The sequence below is a fragment of the Erigeron canadensis genome, chromosome 7 (assembly GCF_010389155.1).
Source record: "Erigeron canadensis isolate Cc75 chromosome 7, C_canadensis_v1, whole genome shotgun sequence".
Lineage (NCBI taxonomy): Eukaryota > Viridiplantae > Streptophyta > Magnoliopsida > Asterales > Asteraceae > Erigeron > Erigeron canadensis.
Window position 1 is genome coordinate 370875 of NC_057767.1, and position 16897 is coordinate 387771.

Here is a 16897-nt window from a genome sequence, read left to right on the forward strand (position 1 = left end):
ACAACTGGTCCTTTTTAAATATGAGTGTTACACACGGTGCGAGGAACAATATTCTTTAATTTTGAGGGTCCATTTTCTATTCCCGAGTTAGGGTCCAATATTTTAAATTCTTAGATTTGACTCTTAAAAATATGAAAAACACCTTTTAAAATTGCTCTCTCGCAAAAAGGTTCATAGCTCTTTTTCTGCTCATGGCCATTATGGTATTGTAGTCCTATATACTAATGTAACTTCGACTTCTTGTTAGAATTAAGTTCTTTAATATATAAATATATTCATACCGTTAAAAATAATAATAATAATGAAAACTAGTATTCGCTAGGAGACATGGTTGTGAACAATCAACTTATTATCATTATGTACGTCACCGCACGTACACGGATGATATCTTCATTTCTCTTTACCTTGTGTTCGTCTTGGTCTTCCTAATATCATTGCGTCCTTGATAGAAAAATTGTGATGAAAAGTGCAACAAGAACCGCAGGCAGCTTTGTCAATGAATACGATGCATTGTTTTTCCCTATCAGAAATAATTAAAGTTTGTATTGAGCAACAAATATATGTTTTCCAATATTTTTAGCACTAAATGTATGAGACTATGAGTGAATACTTGAAAGGTACATTAGGCTCGTAATTTAGGTTCATAGTGAACAAGAAGTATAATGGACAATAAATTATCAATTGTTCTTACGTAATTACAAAAATCATACCAGAAGATTGCGAATATATATTCAAATGAATTATCTTTTAATGTATCCTTCATATAAAATAGTATTTCTGCTTATTTTAGTTAGCAAAAGCTACAATATTGAATCAATTTAACTAAATGACACCACGAGCAAACAATAAAAATGGATGGAATTTGTATAAACAAGTCAGAAACATATATAAACAAGAACTTGTAAAACAACTTACCGCCACCAGGTGAGGCCGTGCTGCTAGCAGGGGGCGGCGGTGGCAGGGCAAAGCCAAGGTGATTGCAATCTCCGTCCATGTAGCCTGAAGAAACAAAAAAAAAAAACACGAAATATAGTTTGAGGATAAAAATGTGAGTTTAAATCTACAAAGCAAATCAGAGAATCAAGTGAAAACTCAAAATAATTTCGTTTACATTGTGGATAGCAAAAGAACTTCGGATTATTTAACCAGTTTGCAGCACGTTCGTGACATTGACAGTAGTGTCCTGTGTTATTCACTGCGCAATCTCCATCGCCACACCAAACTAAGTTACAAGCTGCAGTATCCGACGAGAAATGATGTCAAAACTCTTCGTTGAGATTAATAAGAAGTCATGAGAAAATAGACTAAACACATCTAAACTTAATAAATAATTGTCCACTCCTTATAAAATGTATTAGTTTAAGAAAAGTATACTGATTAAATGGTGGATAATAAAATGAAAGTAAAGAACTAGTATATAAGTCAGTTAACGTTATATAAAAAAAACGATGGATAAACGCTTACGGCTGGAGAGGTTAAATGGTGCAGGAGGGGGTGGCGTTGGCGGATACTTACCACCACATGAGAAATCCAAATCGCCTGCAATTAGTAATATTGTGCGATCATGTTAAATCAACCAAGACAACGGCGAGTTATGGTAGATAATGATCGATATTATCCATAAATGGAGTACTAGGAGACTGACAATTCGGGATGATGCATGGACCAAAGGGCATGGGTCCAACCTGGAAGGTCTTCCAACCAGGCTCACATTCGCAATGAAACAGAGCGGGAAGAAATGTTTCTGTCACACACTTTCCTTGTCCACAGTCTATGTTTGTACACGCATCGTCTGCATTTTAACAATTATAACCACATCTATTAGTTATTTTTGGTCTAATCCAAGTATTATCATCTGATTATGAAAACTTATGTACAACATTACATCATGATTAACATTTAACAATGCTAAAGGATTATTAGAGGTCAAGATCTTTCTATCATCCAGATGATGAGTATTATCATCCCAAATGCATAATGATTTTCAATATTTAGAGCTTTTTCACCAAACATATAGAACATGCCATCTGTTAACTTGCTAAAGAATTTTGTCTAGTCAGAATTCTCAAGGTAATTAGAAGCCTGTTTTTTACTTGAAATATCTTCACAAGCGATTTTCATATGTGTATACAGTAAATGTTCAAGGCTTCATAGCCGCAATGAACATTTTTTTGCAGATTGTATGAATGGGTATTATATGTATTCCGCTCCAACATTCGTGTAGCCCGATGCATGATGAAACAAGCATGTTATGATTTAACATATAAAACATCTTTAGTACTTCAAACTTGACATTAATAGTTTCGTTGTTTTTACATACCTTGAAGGGAGTAAGAAAAGACCGCAATGAGACATAGAAGAAGTAGAATAAGCGAATTTGATGTCATTGAATATCAAACCGCACTCTCGGGTAGTAACTTCAAGTTGGTTTTAATACCAACTCAAGTTAAGAAATATGCAATAACAAGCTTTATACAGAAAACTAAAGACAAATATCTCTCATGATCATTGTAAAGTTCACCAGCATTAGATTTGGGCGACCATAGCTATGAACTTAACTTTTGTGATATTTGGTTAGATTTTAATGTTGTTTTCCTGTGTCTGGTTTGTTTCAGACCACTTTGGCATGCCAACAAAAGATTCTCGAGTTGCATTAAGCAGTCCATGATTCCGAACACACAAATAAACAAAAACAAAATACATGACCGAATTCCCTTGCCCTGTTTTTTTCCATCCAAAACAATATTAATGTTCAGAATTGATACATATGAAATCAATTAGTTGTACACTATGTAACACCAAGTCGGCAAGTGCTGGTCAATAATGAACATGTAACACAGCATAAACAACACGTGGCCACCCATATAGTTAATCATAACTTGATCCGGGTATTTATGCAGATCCGAATTCTGAAAACCATTTTTCGTGGCGTTCAATATCAGCGGCAGCAACACTAGGTTGGACTCTTTTGATGGCTTCTTCAAAGTCACACATGGCAATTGGATCTTTTGCAATTTCATCTTTAGGCATGTTTTTAATTTCTTCACGGGTCTTTCCTGCTATTTTACGTCGCATTCCATTCAAAGAAGCGTCTCGGCATACATTCGTTAAATCATCACCACTGTATCCCTCTGTTCGGCGAGCTACATCACTGATGTCCACATCAGCAGCTACCTGATGTATACAAAGCATGGTACGTTCAGTCACTCTTTTACAGATATGAATTCACAACATTGAACACCATTTTGTAAAATTGAGTTAGAACTACATGCGGCAATTGAACTCTGCCTACTCAAAGAAGGCAAAAGTCGTCCAAGCTGTGATTTTAATGTACACGACCATATCATTCAAGATTTTAAATCAATTTTGTACCAAAAGTCTGATACAGTTTTTTTATCTTATTTAACACACTAATTATTTATTTTTCAAAAATGAAGTCTTTAAAATAATGTGTTTAGGACCAACCCAACCCATTTGTCATTCGATCCTTACCTCAAACCCCACCCACCCATTTTGCTATCTATGGTCAAGACGAAGTTCCCAAGCCATGCTAACCGGATTTCGGGATGTTCTTGATATTTGTAACATGGTTAAGACAGTTCCATGACAGAATATATTTTTTCTTGAGATATATATATATAGATTTTTTAACCATGGATAAGACAGTTCCAAAATCTAGCCCTACCCGGATTTAGGGATGTTTTTGATAGACTATTCTTATGGAAATAAATTCGTTGTATATATAGTTTTAAACCAACAGTTCAGAAAAACAGTTATATATAGGTAAACTTTCACCAGTCAAATCAAGCTGTCGGCACTATTTGAAACTTCTTTAGAATTCATAAAAATATATAACATATAATGATTACAACTACTAAATGATAGTTTCATGAAAATGATGAGCCACATTTTTAAACAAAACTTAGCAGATTGTAATATATAGATTTTTTAACCATGGATAAGACAGTTCCAAAATCTAGCCCTACCCGGATTTAGGGATGTTTTTGATAGACTATTCTTATGGAAATAATTCCGTTGTATATATAGTTTTAAACCAACAGTTCAGAAAAACAGTTATATATAGGTAAACTTTCACCAGTCAGATCAAGCTGTCAGCACTATTTGAAATTTCTTTAGAATTCATAAAAATATATAACATATAACGATTACAAATACTAAATGATAGTTTCATGAAAATGACGAGCCACATTTTAAACAAAACTTAGCAGATTGTAAAGCATTAAATATTTATGCAAAAAATATTTAACAGATGGAAAAAAGTGTTCACGGGGTTGGCCCAAAACCGACACAAGACAATGTGTTTTGACCCGTACTAAATAATTGACATGTTTCCACCTAAACCCAATCATCGACCAGCACATCTAGCCATCTTTAGAAAGATTGATCAATAAAAAGACTTTACCTCAACAGTCTTTAAATTAATCTTTATAAGCTCCTTTCTGCTCTCAAAATTTGGCAATGGAATATATATACGCTTTTCCAAACGCCGCCTGCAATCCACCACAAAAGGTAGCAAGTATCACACAAATAAGTCCTAAAGTAGAAGTGAAGAAATGGCAAAAAGTAACATTATTATAATAATAACCTTAGTGCTTCATCTATATCCCATGGAAAATTAGTAGCCGCCAAAACCATTACAATTTTACGACTACCGTCTTCATTAGTGTCTGAGCTGTTTGCACCATCTACCTGAACTAGAAGTTCAGATTTAACCCTTCGGGAAGACTCGTGTTCTCCTGAAGCCCTGAACATATGAACAGGTCATACTGAATATAGATAAAGTAGAAGCCATGCGGCAGAGGCTACTATCACATCCAAATATCCAATCAATTGAGCAAAAACACACGCATAAGGAAGTGATGAATGTTTATGTGCCCTTGGCGAGTGACAAATGCACATGCCAACTGTAAGAGATGTAATATTAAGGTGGTATTTGCATGTGCAATCTGAAAGTGGTCATGTACTCATGTGATATTGATAATCTGATTATTTTAATTTAAAAAGTTAAATATTTATTTTTTCAGTAGAAGGGATTACCCTGTTTAGCTTTATATATATATATATACCAAAAAACTTTACACTTTTATTTTAGACAAACTAATATAGTAATGTGGACAATTATTTGGGGACGGACAAAGTAATAGATAAAACACCAAAAAAGGGAACTTGTAAGCAAGAAATGGTAACTTATGGAATGAGAGTAAAAGTCCCTCAAAGTAGATTAGATATATGCTTAAATAAGTAATGAGTAATTTTGTTTTATGCTTAGACGATTAATTTTGCTACACCAGTTTTACAACTTGTATTCAAAACTGATTATCATACCCCTAAATAATTGGATAATTAGAAAATATATGTTTATACAAACAATAAAAGTTGATTACTGCTACTTCAAATCATAAGGGGCAAGGGTGTAGTCGGCTTGTTTTATCGGCAAAAAGAATCGGCAAGCATCGGCAAATCGGCAACCCTATAGCACTTGTATCGGCAAGTTTGGCAAGTTTCATCGGCTAGTTTTGGCCGATGCAAGTGAACGTTGGGGAGCTGACATGTGAATGTTGGGAGCCTTTTTTTATTTAAAATATGGTCAAATATGCATTCGCAACTTTAATCAGCAAATTGGCAATTTTTTCACTATACCAAAGAATTTGGCAAAATTTTGGCTAGTTTTGGCAAGATTTTTGGTATGACAAATGGCATGGTTTTATTGGTCTATTTTTTGCCAAACTTGCCAATTTGCCAATACATTGGCACTACACCTTTGCCCCTAATAATCAGTTCCAGCATGCATATCCAGACGCCTCTAATACCTAGCAAGGCAATAATAATGTCTTCGGGTAACTACAAAGATATCATCCACGTGCTATTTATTAGTGGAAATTTATACAAATGGTGGAAATTTATACAAATGCACAAAATTCACAGAGAGAGAAACCAAGACTATGTTTGTTAAAGATGTGCCTACTAACTATGTTTGAAGCATCAACTAAGCACTAAATACCACTTAATGAAGTAAGACATTGATCAAAATCTGAATTACTATAAGACTGGCATAGTTTGACAAGATTGTGATAACAAGATATAAGAATCTTCAACACAATAAAACACATAAACATATTCAGATGTTACAATTGGCTTATATCTAGCAGGTCAAACGGGCCAAAGGTCACCCAACACATATTTACAATACATAAAACCCACTGAATCATTGTATTCTAAAAAATTAGAGTATATTTGAATCAATAAAAATGAGGAAACTAGGAATCCTATCTAGCACCCTAACTATTTGGAGAAAGATCTAAAAGGGGTAAGGACCGACACAAACGATGTCAATCAATACCAAAAAATTTCCCATTTGACCTGAAGCCATGAGTTTAGGACGCATTACCCAACCTTCCCCAGCCTACCATTTTACCACCTCTAGCAAACATGCATATAATTTAAACCATCTATAGAAGGAAGAGGGACAACTACTCACCCTCGAGAAGTACAAAGAGAATCAATCTCATCAATGAAAATTGTACTTGGAGCATAAGCTCTGGCCAGGTCAAACAAGCATCGAACCATGCGCTCACTTTCTCCCCGCCATTTTGATGCCAGTGTAGCAGAAGAGACATTAAAAAATGTGGTGCCACACTCGGTAGCAACTGCTTTAGCCAGTAGTGTTTTACCAGTACCAGGTGGACCAAACATAAGAACACCTTTCCATGGTCTCCTGATTCCCTGAAATAATCATTTAAGACTGAGCCTCGTGGATCCATGGAAACAACACAATAGATGCATACATACACAAAGAAAAATATGTTGCTTGAAGTAACTTCAAAGTATGATAAATTGACTTAGCAGGGACAACAGTTCAACTGTCTTGTTGCCCTATCCACCTTCAATCTCTTGAATCAGATATAACGTCATTAGTACAGGTGACAATTTCGATGTTCGCTCATATGGCAATAAAAGGCTAAAATGGTTAAAAGAAAAGATTAGCTAAAATTTGACAAGCCACAGACTAGAAATTCGCCCAAAATTTATTTGACTCTGCCCCTTCCGCTCCTCCATTTAACAAGCAATAATGCATAAAACCTTCAGCATCATGCTACTAAAAGAAGCAGATTATTTTTAAAATATATATATATATATACAAAATTTGGAAACCATATTTGACACACTAATAATTTCAAGAGAAACTCATTTGTTGGACAATGATCAGCAGACCTGACCAATTTGCCACTGCTAGTCCATAGTAACGGGGAAAAAACAGTGAAAGGCTTGGAGCTAATTTTAATTGACAGTGTAACCAGTAGGCATGGCCTACCAGCCTCAGCCAGAAGCTTAACAAGCTATCCAAAAGATCAGATTTTAACAAATGTCGTGTCGTTTAGAGGTAAAATAAAAGTTTCATACCAGCTACCGCAGAAATTGAGCTTCACCCATCATCATACCTGGAAATATTCAGGCATCAATAAAGGTAAAACCACTGCTTCCTCTAGAAGTCTTTTTGCTTCAGTAAGGCCTGCAACGTCATCAAATCTCACTCCAGGAGTATTCTCTAAAACATCCCTTTCAAGCATTGCAGCCAAGTCATGATCAGGACCCTCATACTGCCCACGTTTTGATGTATGCTCTTCGGCATCTCCACTCTGATGATGGCAAGACAAAGGGAAAATGAAGAGTGGATACACAAAAAAGTGATATATGATCAAATAGCATAGAGGCGTAAAAGAAACACACATTAGAGAGTTTGACACTCCATAAATACTTTACTAAAAATATCAACAAGAAAAAAGATGTTGGATTTAACTCTACTTGCAAGTTTGTAAAAGGTTATAGATAACTAATGTTGGGAATCACATGAGTTAAGCTCCAGATGTATCGTATTTGTGCTTTCTATAAGCATAAAGTGTGGGTAAGAACATGCAATATTCCTTTCTTTTAGAGGAGGATACTAAAAATATAGTTCATAAAAGATGTAACTGTCTACTTCTTTCATGTACAGCTTAGATGAGCACCAGATGAGGTTCCCATTATTCAATTTATACCCGAATAATTTACAAAAATATCACATTAACTATAAATTGTGACAAAACAAATTCTAGGACCAGATTCTTATATTCTATCGATGGTTCTTAGAACGACAGAAATTATAGATTTAAGACACTACTTGAATTCTTCTGACCATAAAGGGAGTTGTCATAACTCGTAAGGATTAAAAATACAAAATAAAAAACTGGTAATTCTGAATGGTAAACAAAGCCATTAACTTTTAGGACTTCATGGACTAGTTTTGAACATACATACATCCTACATCAAATAATTAAGTATATGATGAAGATGAGAAAAAACATAAATCTATCCTTAAATGCCAGGTAGTCAACCAGTGAAAAAATGCAGATTCATTATGGTTTATTTTACTTTGTGTATAAATTAAGTGTGTTGTTGAGACTTACCCCAGATTCATCTTTAGCAGAGCTTGGCTTCCCTGAACCAGTGCCTTTTTTCCCATTAGTTGATGCTCGAACTCCCGTATTAACCTTGCTAGAAGCACCAGCTTTTCCTCCACGGGCAGTAGCTCCACCTCTAGTACTGGTAGTAGAACCCCGAGCCCATGCTCCATCTTGTGCTGATTTCCTCGTACCTACTCCTGCTCCTCTTGCAGATCTTCTATTTGAAGTATCTCGACTAGGTGGCCTCCACACATCAGGATCATCCATTTGAGCACGGGATGAGGTTGGGTACTCATCCAACGGTTCAAAAACAAATGATGATTTATTTGTGGATATAGGAGGCGAAGACGGCCTTCTACCCACAGAACTATCCTTAAAAGACCTCTTCTCAGAATCCAATTGCTTTACAACTTCTGTTTCCTCTGTCAGAGCTTTTTTTACATTCATCCACTTTGAACGAGCAAGAGGATCGTCAAGGGAGCTCAGATGCCTAATAGACCAGCAAAATTGTTTTAAATATCCATGTAATATCCGAATCATACAGTTCCATATCAGAATTTAGTAGTGAAAGATATATTTTTGAGTCTAATTGGCTAACTGCTATTCCCAAACTTAACATCACAGAAGATGACATATATAATGCAGAAACCTACATTCTGTTCTACACTTTATCATAACACCAAACAAATAAAAGCATGTACACTCATATACTCGTATAACCTTACTCCTGAGTTCCGAAAAAATAATAACTTTGATTTAAAACATTTTGTACTCCTCAACTTAATACGTGGGAAACTGGATTTAGAATTTAATGACAATGTGGTGATTTTGAGCAAACCAGATGATCATCAAGGGGACTCAAGTTCCTAAAGAGAAACAAAAATATGTGCTCCACATTATAATAAACTCCGAGTAGGCGATTACATATAAAAAATGAAGAGATTGTTGTCAAATTCAGCTGATTAAGTGATGGGGAATATATGTCTACTACATTGTCATGTAATAGGCACAATGCAGCAGCGAATAGTTTCCAGGCGGTTTTCAGTTTTTGGCAGAATCTGACAGATTCCAGCGGTGTTTGTTGTGGCAACAATTTTTTATCAGGTGGGGAAGAGTGGGTGATGCATCACACTCTTATCGGTAGTGTTGACTGTTGAATGTTGAATTAGGAGAGGTTAAATGCTTTAAATAGTACGAGGCAAAGTACCCGCGCGATGCAACGGTTTAGTAGCGACGGGTGGCGGCGGAGGTGGCGGCGGCGAGTGGAAACGGTGGTGATTGGTGGTGACTGCGAGTATAGTGTAGATTATATTGATATGGTGTACATTGTTGATGTTGAATGTTGAAAAGTTGAAAGTTAAAAAGTAGATTTGCTTTATAATATAGTATAGATATACTAGTATAGACAATGAAATCATGTTTCTAACAATGTCTATACTACGGGTGTATTACTAAAGGCTTTATAGGAGTTTAAATCTCCAAGCTTTTAAAAATAGCTCCTATTGGAAAAATTTTAAAAAAAACTGTCTGAATATACAAGTAAAATGAGTAAAGTAACTCCCAATGTCGTCTTCCACGGCTTTGGGTCCCAATACTGTCTTCATATATGGGGGAGGTTGAGATGTAGAGAGTCTTACCCCTACCAAAGGTAGAAAAGGACCTCCAGCCTTACTGGGCATGAGGATCGAACCCTTGACCTTTGTCTCCAGCCGCAAGGGCTCCAACCACCGATCCAACCAGTTGGTTAATTTTAATAAAAAGGTTCTAAAAGCCCCTATAATCAATGGGAAGTGATCTGTACACCACCAGATTTTGACCGTACACCACCAAACATGCTATACAGTATTGTACAGTACAACACTTTAAAGCAAATTTGGTGGTGTACAATCAAAAACAGGTGGTGTACATATCATCACCCATAATCAATGGGAAGTGATCTGTCATAAGGGCTTACCTTGGATGCATTTAACTGTATATATATATATACACACACACACACACACAATATCTATATCTATATCTATATCTATATCTATACTATATTATAAAGCAGATTCCTTCCAGATTTTCAACATTGAATTGAAATTTTCAATATTGATTTTAAATACATCTCCAAAATACCCCTCTCATCTATTCTATATTTATCTAAAATAACCATAATACCCTTTCTCTCTCCTCAAATCTCAACCAATCATCTTTTTTCTCTCTCCTCCATAAATCATTTATTCCTCCAATTCATTCAAAATCTTTTATCTCAAAAATCATACGTCGATAAATTATAAAAATTGTATGGGTGTTCTTAAAATTTCGTGCTCTTTCATTAGAGATGTGATTTGATATACTTTCGACGAATTTTTAAATCCGAGGGCGGAGCCCGTACGGCTAAGGCATTTGACTATCATACTCTATGACATATCAACTCCTATAACCTATCATACTCTATGACCTAGGTATCACCCCACCATCTCACCGCCGCAACGCGTGGGTACTTGCTCTCGTATTCAAAAAGCAGCTACATTTCAACTTAAAAACCTTCTAAATCTTCACATAACTACAATTTAGTAATTGATGTCAATAAACGACGACAATGTGTTAAAGTGAGTGCGCGCGCGTGTAATTAACTACGAGTATAAATTTATAAATAAAAAAGATTAAAACTTTAAAATAAAATTTTAAAAAATTGGAAAAAATTACTTGTTGATCTGAGCGATGGCACCGTCAAAGAAGATAACGGAAGTATCATACAAGCCTTCAATCGCATATTCTCTTGCTAATTTCAAATGATCTTGTAATCCTGCAAGCGATGTGCCTGCCATCTGTATCTATTTGTGTGTGTGTGTGTATATGTATAATTTAAACTGTATTTGTTTATTTTTATTTTGTTGATGAGTGAGTGAGAGTGTGAGAAAGAAAAATGGGGGTTGAAATTGAAAGGAAAAATATGAAATGAGATTTGAATTTAAAGTTAAATAAGTTCAATGGATGTTGTGTGTGTGTGTGTGTGTGTGTGTGGAGATAAATTGGGAAGAAATAAAAATAGACGGCGATGTTTAAACGGCTGTTAGACGGAAGTCACGAATAGAGACTTCAGATTAACATATTCAACAAGTCACAGAAAATGAATGCGTTAACATGTGATTATTAATTTAAAAATAATTTATATAAAAATGAAAAAAAAAATGTATTATATTATGTGGATGGAGATCTTTTAAAGTTAAAGTTAAAACATTGGATTAAAATCAAAGAATTCAAATATAACTTTTGAATCTTGACATTTGATTTAAATCCAAAGGTCTAAGATTTCAACTTTACTAATAAAGTTGGGTTTTAATTTTAAAAGATCTTAATCTTTTATTTTAAAGGTTGGAAATGTATGTTATATATAATTTATTAAGGATTTTATGGTATTGTTAATTAAAGCTATTTAAATTAGTAACTAAAGAAGATATGTAATTTAGGTAGATAACGTTTTAATTGAAAAAATAAAAAATAGTCAAATACATTATAAGGTAATATTGATATAGATAACCATTTTACTTTTTTTTTTATATTAACTATTTGCATATAACGAATCAATAAAGACTTGTAAATAAATGGGGTCTTATTAACGGGTTCAAAATAGTTATATTTTTATCATAATATTCATGGTTGTTTTGCTATATAAAAAAGTACAATATTTTTATGCATATTAATTACAATTTTTAAAAATTGTATTTAGCTTATATGGTTGTGAAGTATACTCAAATAAATTCTGTTATAATATTTGAAAGTTAAATGTACTACGCACTTATAGAATAAACATACATAACTGAATACGTCTAAAGACTTATTGCTTATAAACGCACATCGATGCAAGATACAAAATTATAAAATAAAAAATATTATGCTGGGAAGCACATATATAAATATAAATTGTTATCTAAAAAAAGAGTAAATTAGTGTGAACCTTCCGGTCTCATGTGCTGTTTTGTTACCCTAAACGCATACCGCATAGAACTTATGTCCGGTAAGTCACCATCTTCACACATGGATCACTAGATATAGTTTTTTACACTTGCCTTTGGAAGGTTTTAAACTTGTGATCTCTAACATTCATCTGTAGGCTCATGTAGTCACATAGCGACAGTGAAGTTCCACCCATTGGTATTTAACTTGTTATTCTCTATGTATATAATCGGCTAGAAATAAAAAGAAACTCGAGATACTTTAAAAATACATATTGAGTTGTAATATACCAATATAAACCAAACTAAAATTGAGACCTTTTATTAATGAACTAATGGGGTATCCATGCAATACGATAATAGCGGTGATGACGACGGTATAGTGGTAGTGGAAATCGGGAAAGTAATGTAAATTTTGATGTATAAAGATAATATATATTATAGAAATTAAAAAATAAATGATGTAAAATGTAAAGAGTACATATTAATCATTACATATATCTAAATTTTAGAACTTCAAACAAAGCATACAAAGCCATACAGTTTCAACTTTCGAACAATCATTTTAGCAATTTGACCCAATCAAAAATAAGCCCAATAAAAAAAATCCCAAATCAACATGTCCAATGAATAAAACGAATAAAATTTATTTTATCATATTTTCATTCAAACGGGCCTAAATATACACACTATCATATCTATATAAATATTAAAACAATAGTTATCCTAGCATTTTAAAGCCTTCTACTATTTAAAGTTATTTTTAAAAATTGCCACATAAGTCTTTATCCTATGTGGCATCTCTATATTTTTTTACAATATAAATCTACAAAATTATCTATATATGTTGTAAAAATAAAGAAACAGAACAATAAAGAAAAACAAGAATATAGAGAGAATGGAATTCAATATCATTAATCTCATCAATACATTTGTTTATATAGATACAAGATGAAGTCTTCTCTAAGAAACAAATCTCTTTAACATAATACCAAGATATTGTTACCATATATGGACATCCATCTAATATTTATTCATAATACTCCCCCTTAGATGTCCATCTATTAAAGACATTATGCCTCGTTAAAACCTTACTAGAGAAAACCCAATGGGACAAAAATCTAGTGAAGGAAAAAGAGTACATAATTCTTTTGATACGCTTAGGGATGTTGCCTCGTTAAAAACCTTGACAGTAAAACCCAGTGGGACAAAGCCTTACTCAAGGGAAAAAGAGTGCAACTTCTCCTCCTCATGATCACATCACTTAAAATACTTATCATTCCCAAACATATTCGATGTTTGACATATTAAATGTCTGAATAGAATAACTCTCTTGCTTCAATTTCACTGCTTCAGTGACACTTTCAACTCAACACTGTGATCATTATCTTGAAAATCAAAAGGGGTATTACAATATCATTTGACCTCATAAGCATGAATGTCATTTATCACTAAGATTCATAAACAAGGCAAACCTTGTCTTTTATTTTACATTTAATTATTCAATCATCATTGGACACTCTTTCAGAGTACATTAATATTCAAATAATCAAAATACATGAAACTTATATCATACTCATATCCGGATTTCTTTATAAGTTTCAAACATAATACTTTCTATTCTTGAGAACTTTTCACACGTGTTTTAAGTATTCTAAATCACGAGACATGTTTTATTCATTTTATATCCCTCATGGAATCTCAATATTAAATGAGATCTATTTTATACTCTAGACGCGAATCAACACTTTCTCATTTTGCCAGACTTTTATTTAGTTGCTTCCACCAAATTTCTTCAATCTCAAGTGCTTGGACTTCATGTATCAAACTACTAGCGTCTTTTCATCTTTGGCCAATTTTCCATATCATATCAATTTATGTGCATGCATGTTTTCAAGATCCTCACCATTATACATACTCTTAGCGCTTTCATATTCAATCAATCACGACGTCGTTTTTTATTTTCGATTCCATAAGTCTCTAGACATGTCACAAATCATTGAGATCTAATTATTTCCAGGTACCCGGGGTTTCTCACAAACCTCCATGTTTAGGATCTTATCATCAATCTCTTTTGGGGTCTTTGTACCTCGACTTTGGCCATCTTAATTTAATGTTCCTTTTCATTTGAGGCTTTTTATTTGGAATCGACTTTTTCTACCACTTTCAAATAGGAGCATTAGCAGCTTATTGGTCAGTTAACATTGCTGGCAATTACAACATACTAAATGAATTATCTCACAAACTTTAAGCTTATATTCATTGGTGTGAGGATATTTGATAATTCATTCTTACTTTCTTTAGCTGCTTTTCACTTTCCCTAATGTTGGGAACATCTCCCCCTAATGTTGGGAAAACTAAATCATGTCAATGAAAAACTTAAGCCATAAACAAATATTCCAATGATGGCTTTATTGAATACGTACACCTCTTTCATGTTTCAACTCATACCCAAAACAGCCATACTAATGTCTAGTGTAATCAGACCGTTTCGAACTGAATCAAAGTATGAGCCTATACACTTCCAAGGTACACCTATTTTCCCAACATTATTTCTAACATTCTTTGAAGTCTCATCTTTGTGCATTATGGTGGAGCAACTTAATTATATATTGCACATTCAAAACTCTTATAAGACATGTGGTTTCTGACCATAAACCAATTTCAATGGGGAAGAACACTATTGGCATGATGCGAGTTCATATTATTGCATGTTACATAACATGGCCCCATATCATATTCATTTTGCTCTAAATAATCATTTTCAATTTAATCATTATTGCCAATACAATATGGAACATGCTCTCAATTTTACAAGATGAGCAATTAATTACGCAAACATCATGTTACGACTTTGATGACCCATTTAGACGATGCATCGATTTTAAAACACTAAATGGTCAACATGGACGATGTATAGGCCTACTTACATCTCCTTTGCATATGTTCCAACAATTCAAAAGGATACAATCCTTATCGTACTTGGCATATACTTTCTTATAGAGCAATAAAGTACAATCCAATAATCAATTGAAGAACCTTGTTGTTCTTTTACATATTTCGCATCATCATTGACTCGGGATGATCCAACCGGTCATGCCAATTAATCAAATAATCAAGGTCTATTTCGTTTAGACTCACGTATGCTTCGTACAAGCCACATAATACGTAAAAAAATATCGTCATACTTCCTTTTATTTCTCATTATACAAAAAAAACATCTTGTTCAATCACATGCATGCATATAATATTTTTAGATGAGAAAATTATATTGGATATTTCAGTAGCCATAACAATCACAAAAACTACCCAATAACCTTCAATAATAATAATCTCAAGTAATTATAATATCAATATCAACTAGTAGAGTAGGCATAAAGTGGCTTCTAAGATTTATAAGCATATGTAAATGAGATGGAAATAGTTTTCTTCTTATGATCTTTACGCAATCTTTGACCAAGTCACTAAGTCAGATGTTTAAATTTTGCAGAGAATGATGAATCATATAAGTAAACGTATTTGTGCTATCATCCTACTTTTATAAGTTCACTTCCACAACCTTTTAATGACTAAATTCCAAAATCTATTGGAAAACATATTATTAGTTTGTATATTATATCAAACTCGATTTATGGTTTAAAATCGATTGCTAAAATGAAGACCTATGAAAGATACAGACAACATGCTTACCAAACTTTGGTTTCATTTTATAATATATAGAATATGTAAAACTTTTTAGAGAACTTAACAAAATAAATCAAAGTTTAGTCCAATATAAAATCAATTGCGTATTTCTTGGAGATTGGAGAGTATAAGGTTGTAGAATCAAATAAATTCGTAAGCTTTATCTCATAAACATAACCAATTTAATAAAATTTATCCATGGAAAGATAATTGATAATTACAATCGTTTTCTTCCATTCTTTTAAATTTGTTTCGCAAAATTTCAAAGATTATTAATTAAAATTCTAAAAAAAACTTGACAACATGCCATGCTTATAAATAAGCTTATTGAGTTATTTCCGACCAAGTTTAACATATTCAATGATCACAATAATATTTTGTTTTTATATATTTACAACATGCCTTTGATCATCAATACATCCACATCTTTTAATAAGAATCAAATCACCTAAAAAAACAATCTTAATCAATTACCACTTATAATTCTAGCAAAAGTTCATTCAACATAATGCATCTAGTAATAATGCATCTCAAAACATTTGTTTTTCGTGATTAATTTAGAGTAGCTCCTTCACAGATTTCATATAATTTAACATACTCAAATATGTATTTGCCTATAACCATAATATTGAAAATAAATAATTGATATTTAATATATAAAAGAACAATAATCATGATCTTATAAAAATATCGCAATAGATACTAATTTGTTTACCTTTGGATACCTGAATGTGTGCGTACGATTTAAATCGGCTCCTCGAAAAATCACCTCATAGCATCATAGTTGCTTCAATTCCTTATAACGAA

General features: G+C 33.2%; 1 protein-coding gene across 1 annotated transcript; it reads right to left on the minus strand.

Annotated features, from left to right (window-relative positions):
- Positions 1-2648: 2648 nt before the first annotated feature.
- LOC122608473 (katanin p60 ATPase-containing subunit A1) lies at positions 2649-11390 on the minus strand. Its single transcript, XM_043781578.1, has 7 exons — positions 11157-11390; positions 8466-8952; positions 7461-7658; positions 6500-6744; positions 4607-4765; positions 4424-4511; positions 2649-3174 (listed from the first exon to the last, which is right to left on the minus strand). The coding sequence occupies exons 1-7, from the start codon at positions 11276-11278 to the stop codon at positions 2893-2895; spliced, it is 1581 nt and encodes a 526-aa protein (XP_043637513.1). The 5' UTR covers positions 11279-11390; the 3' UTR covers positions 2649-2892.
- Positions 11391-16897: the final 5507 nt, after the last annotated feature.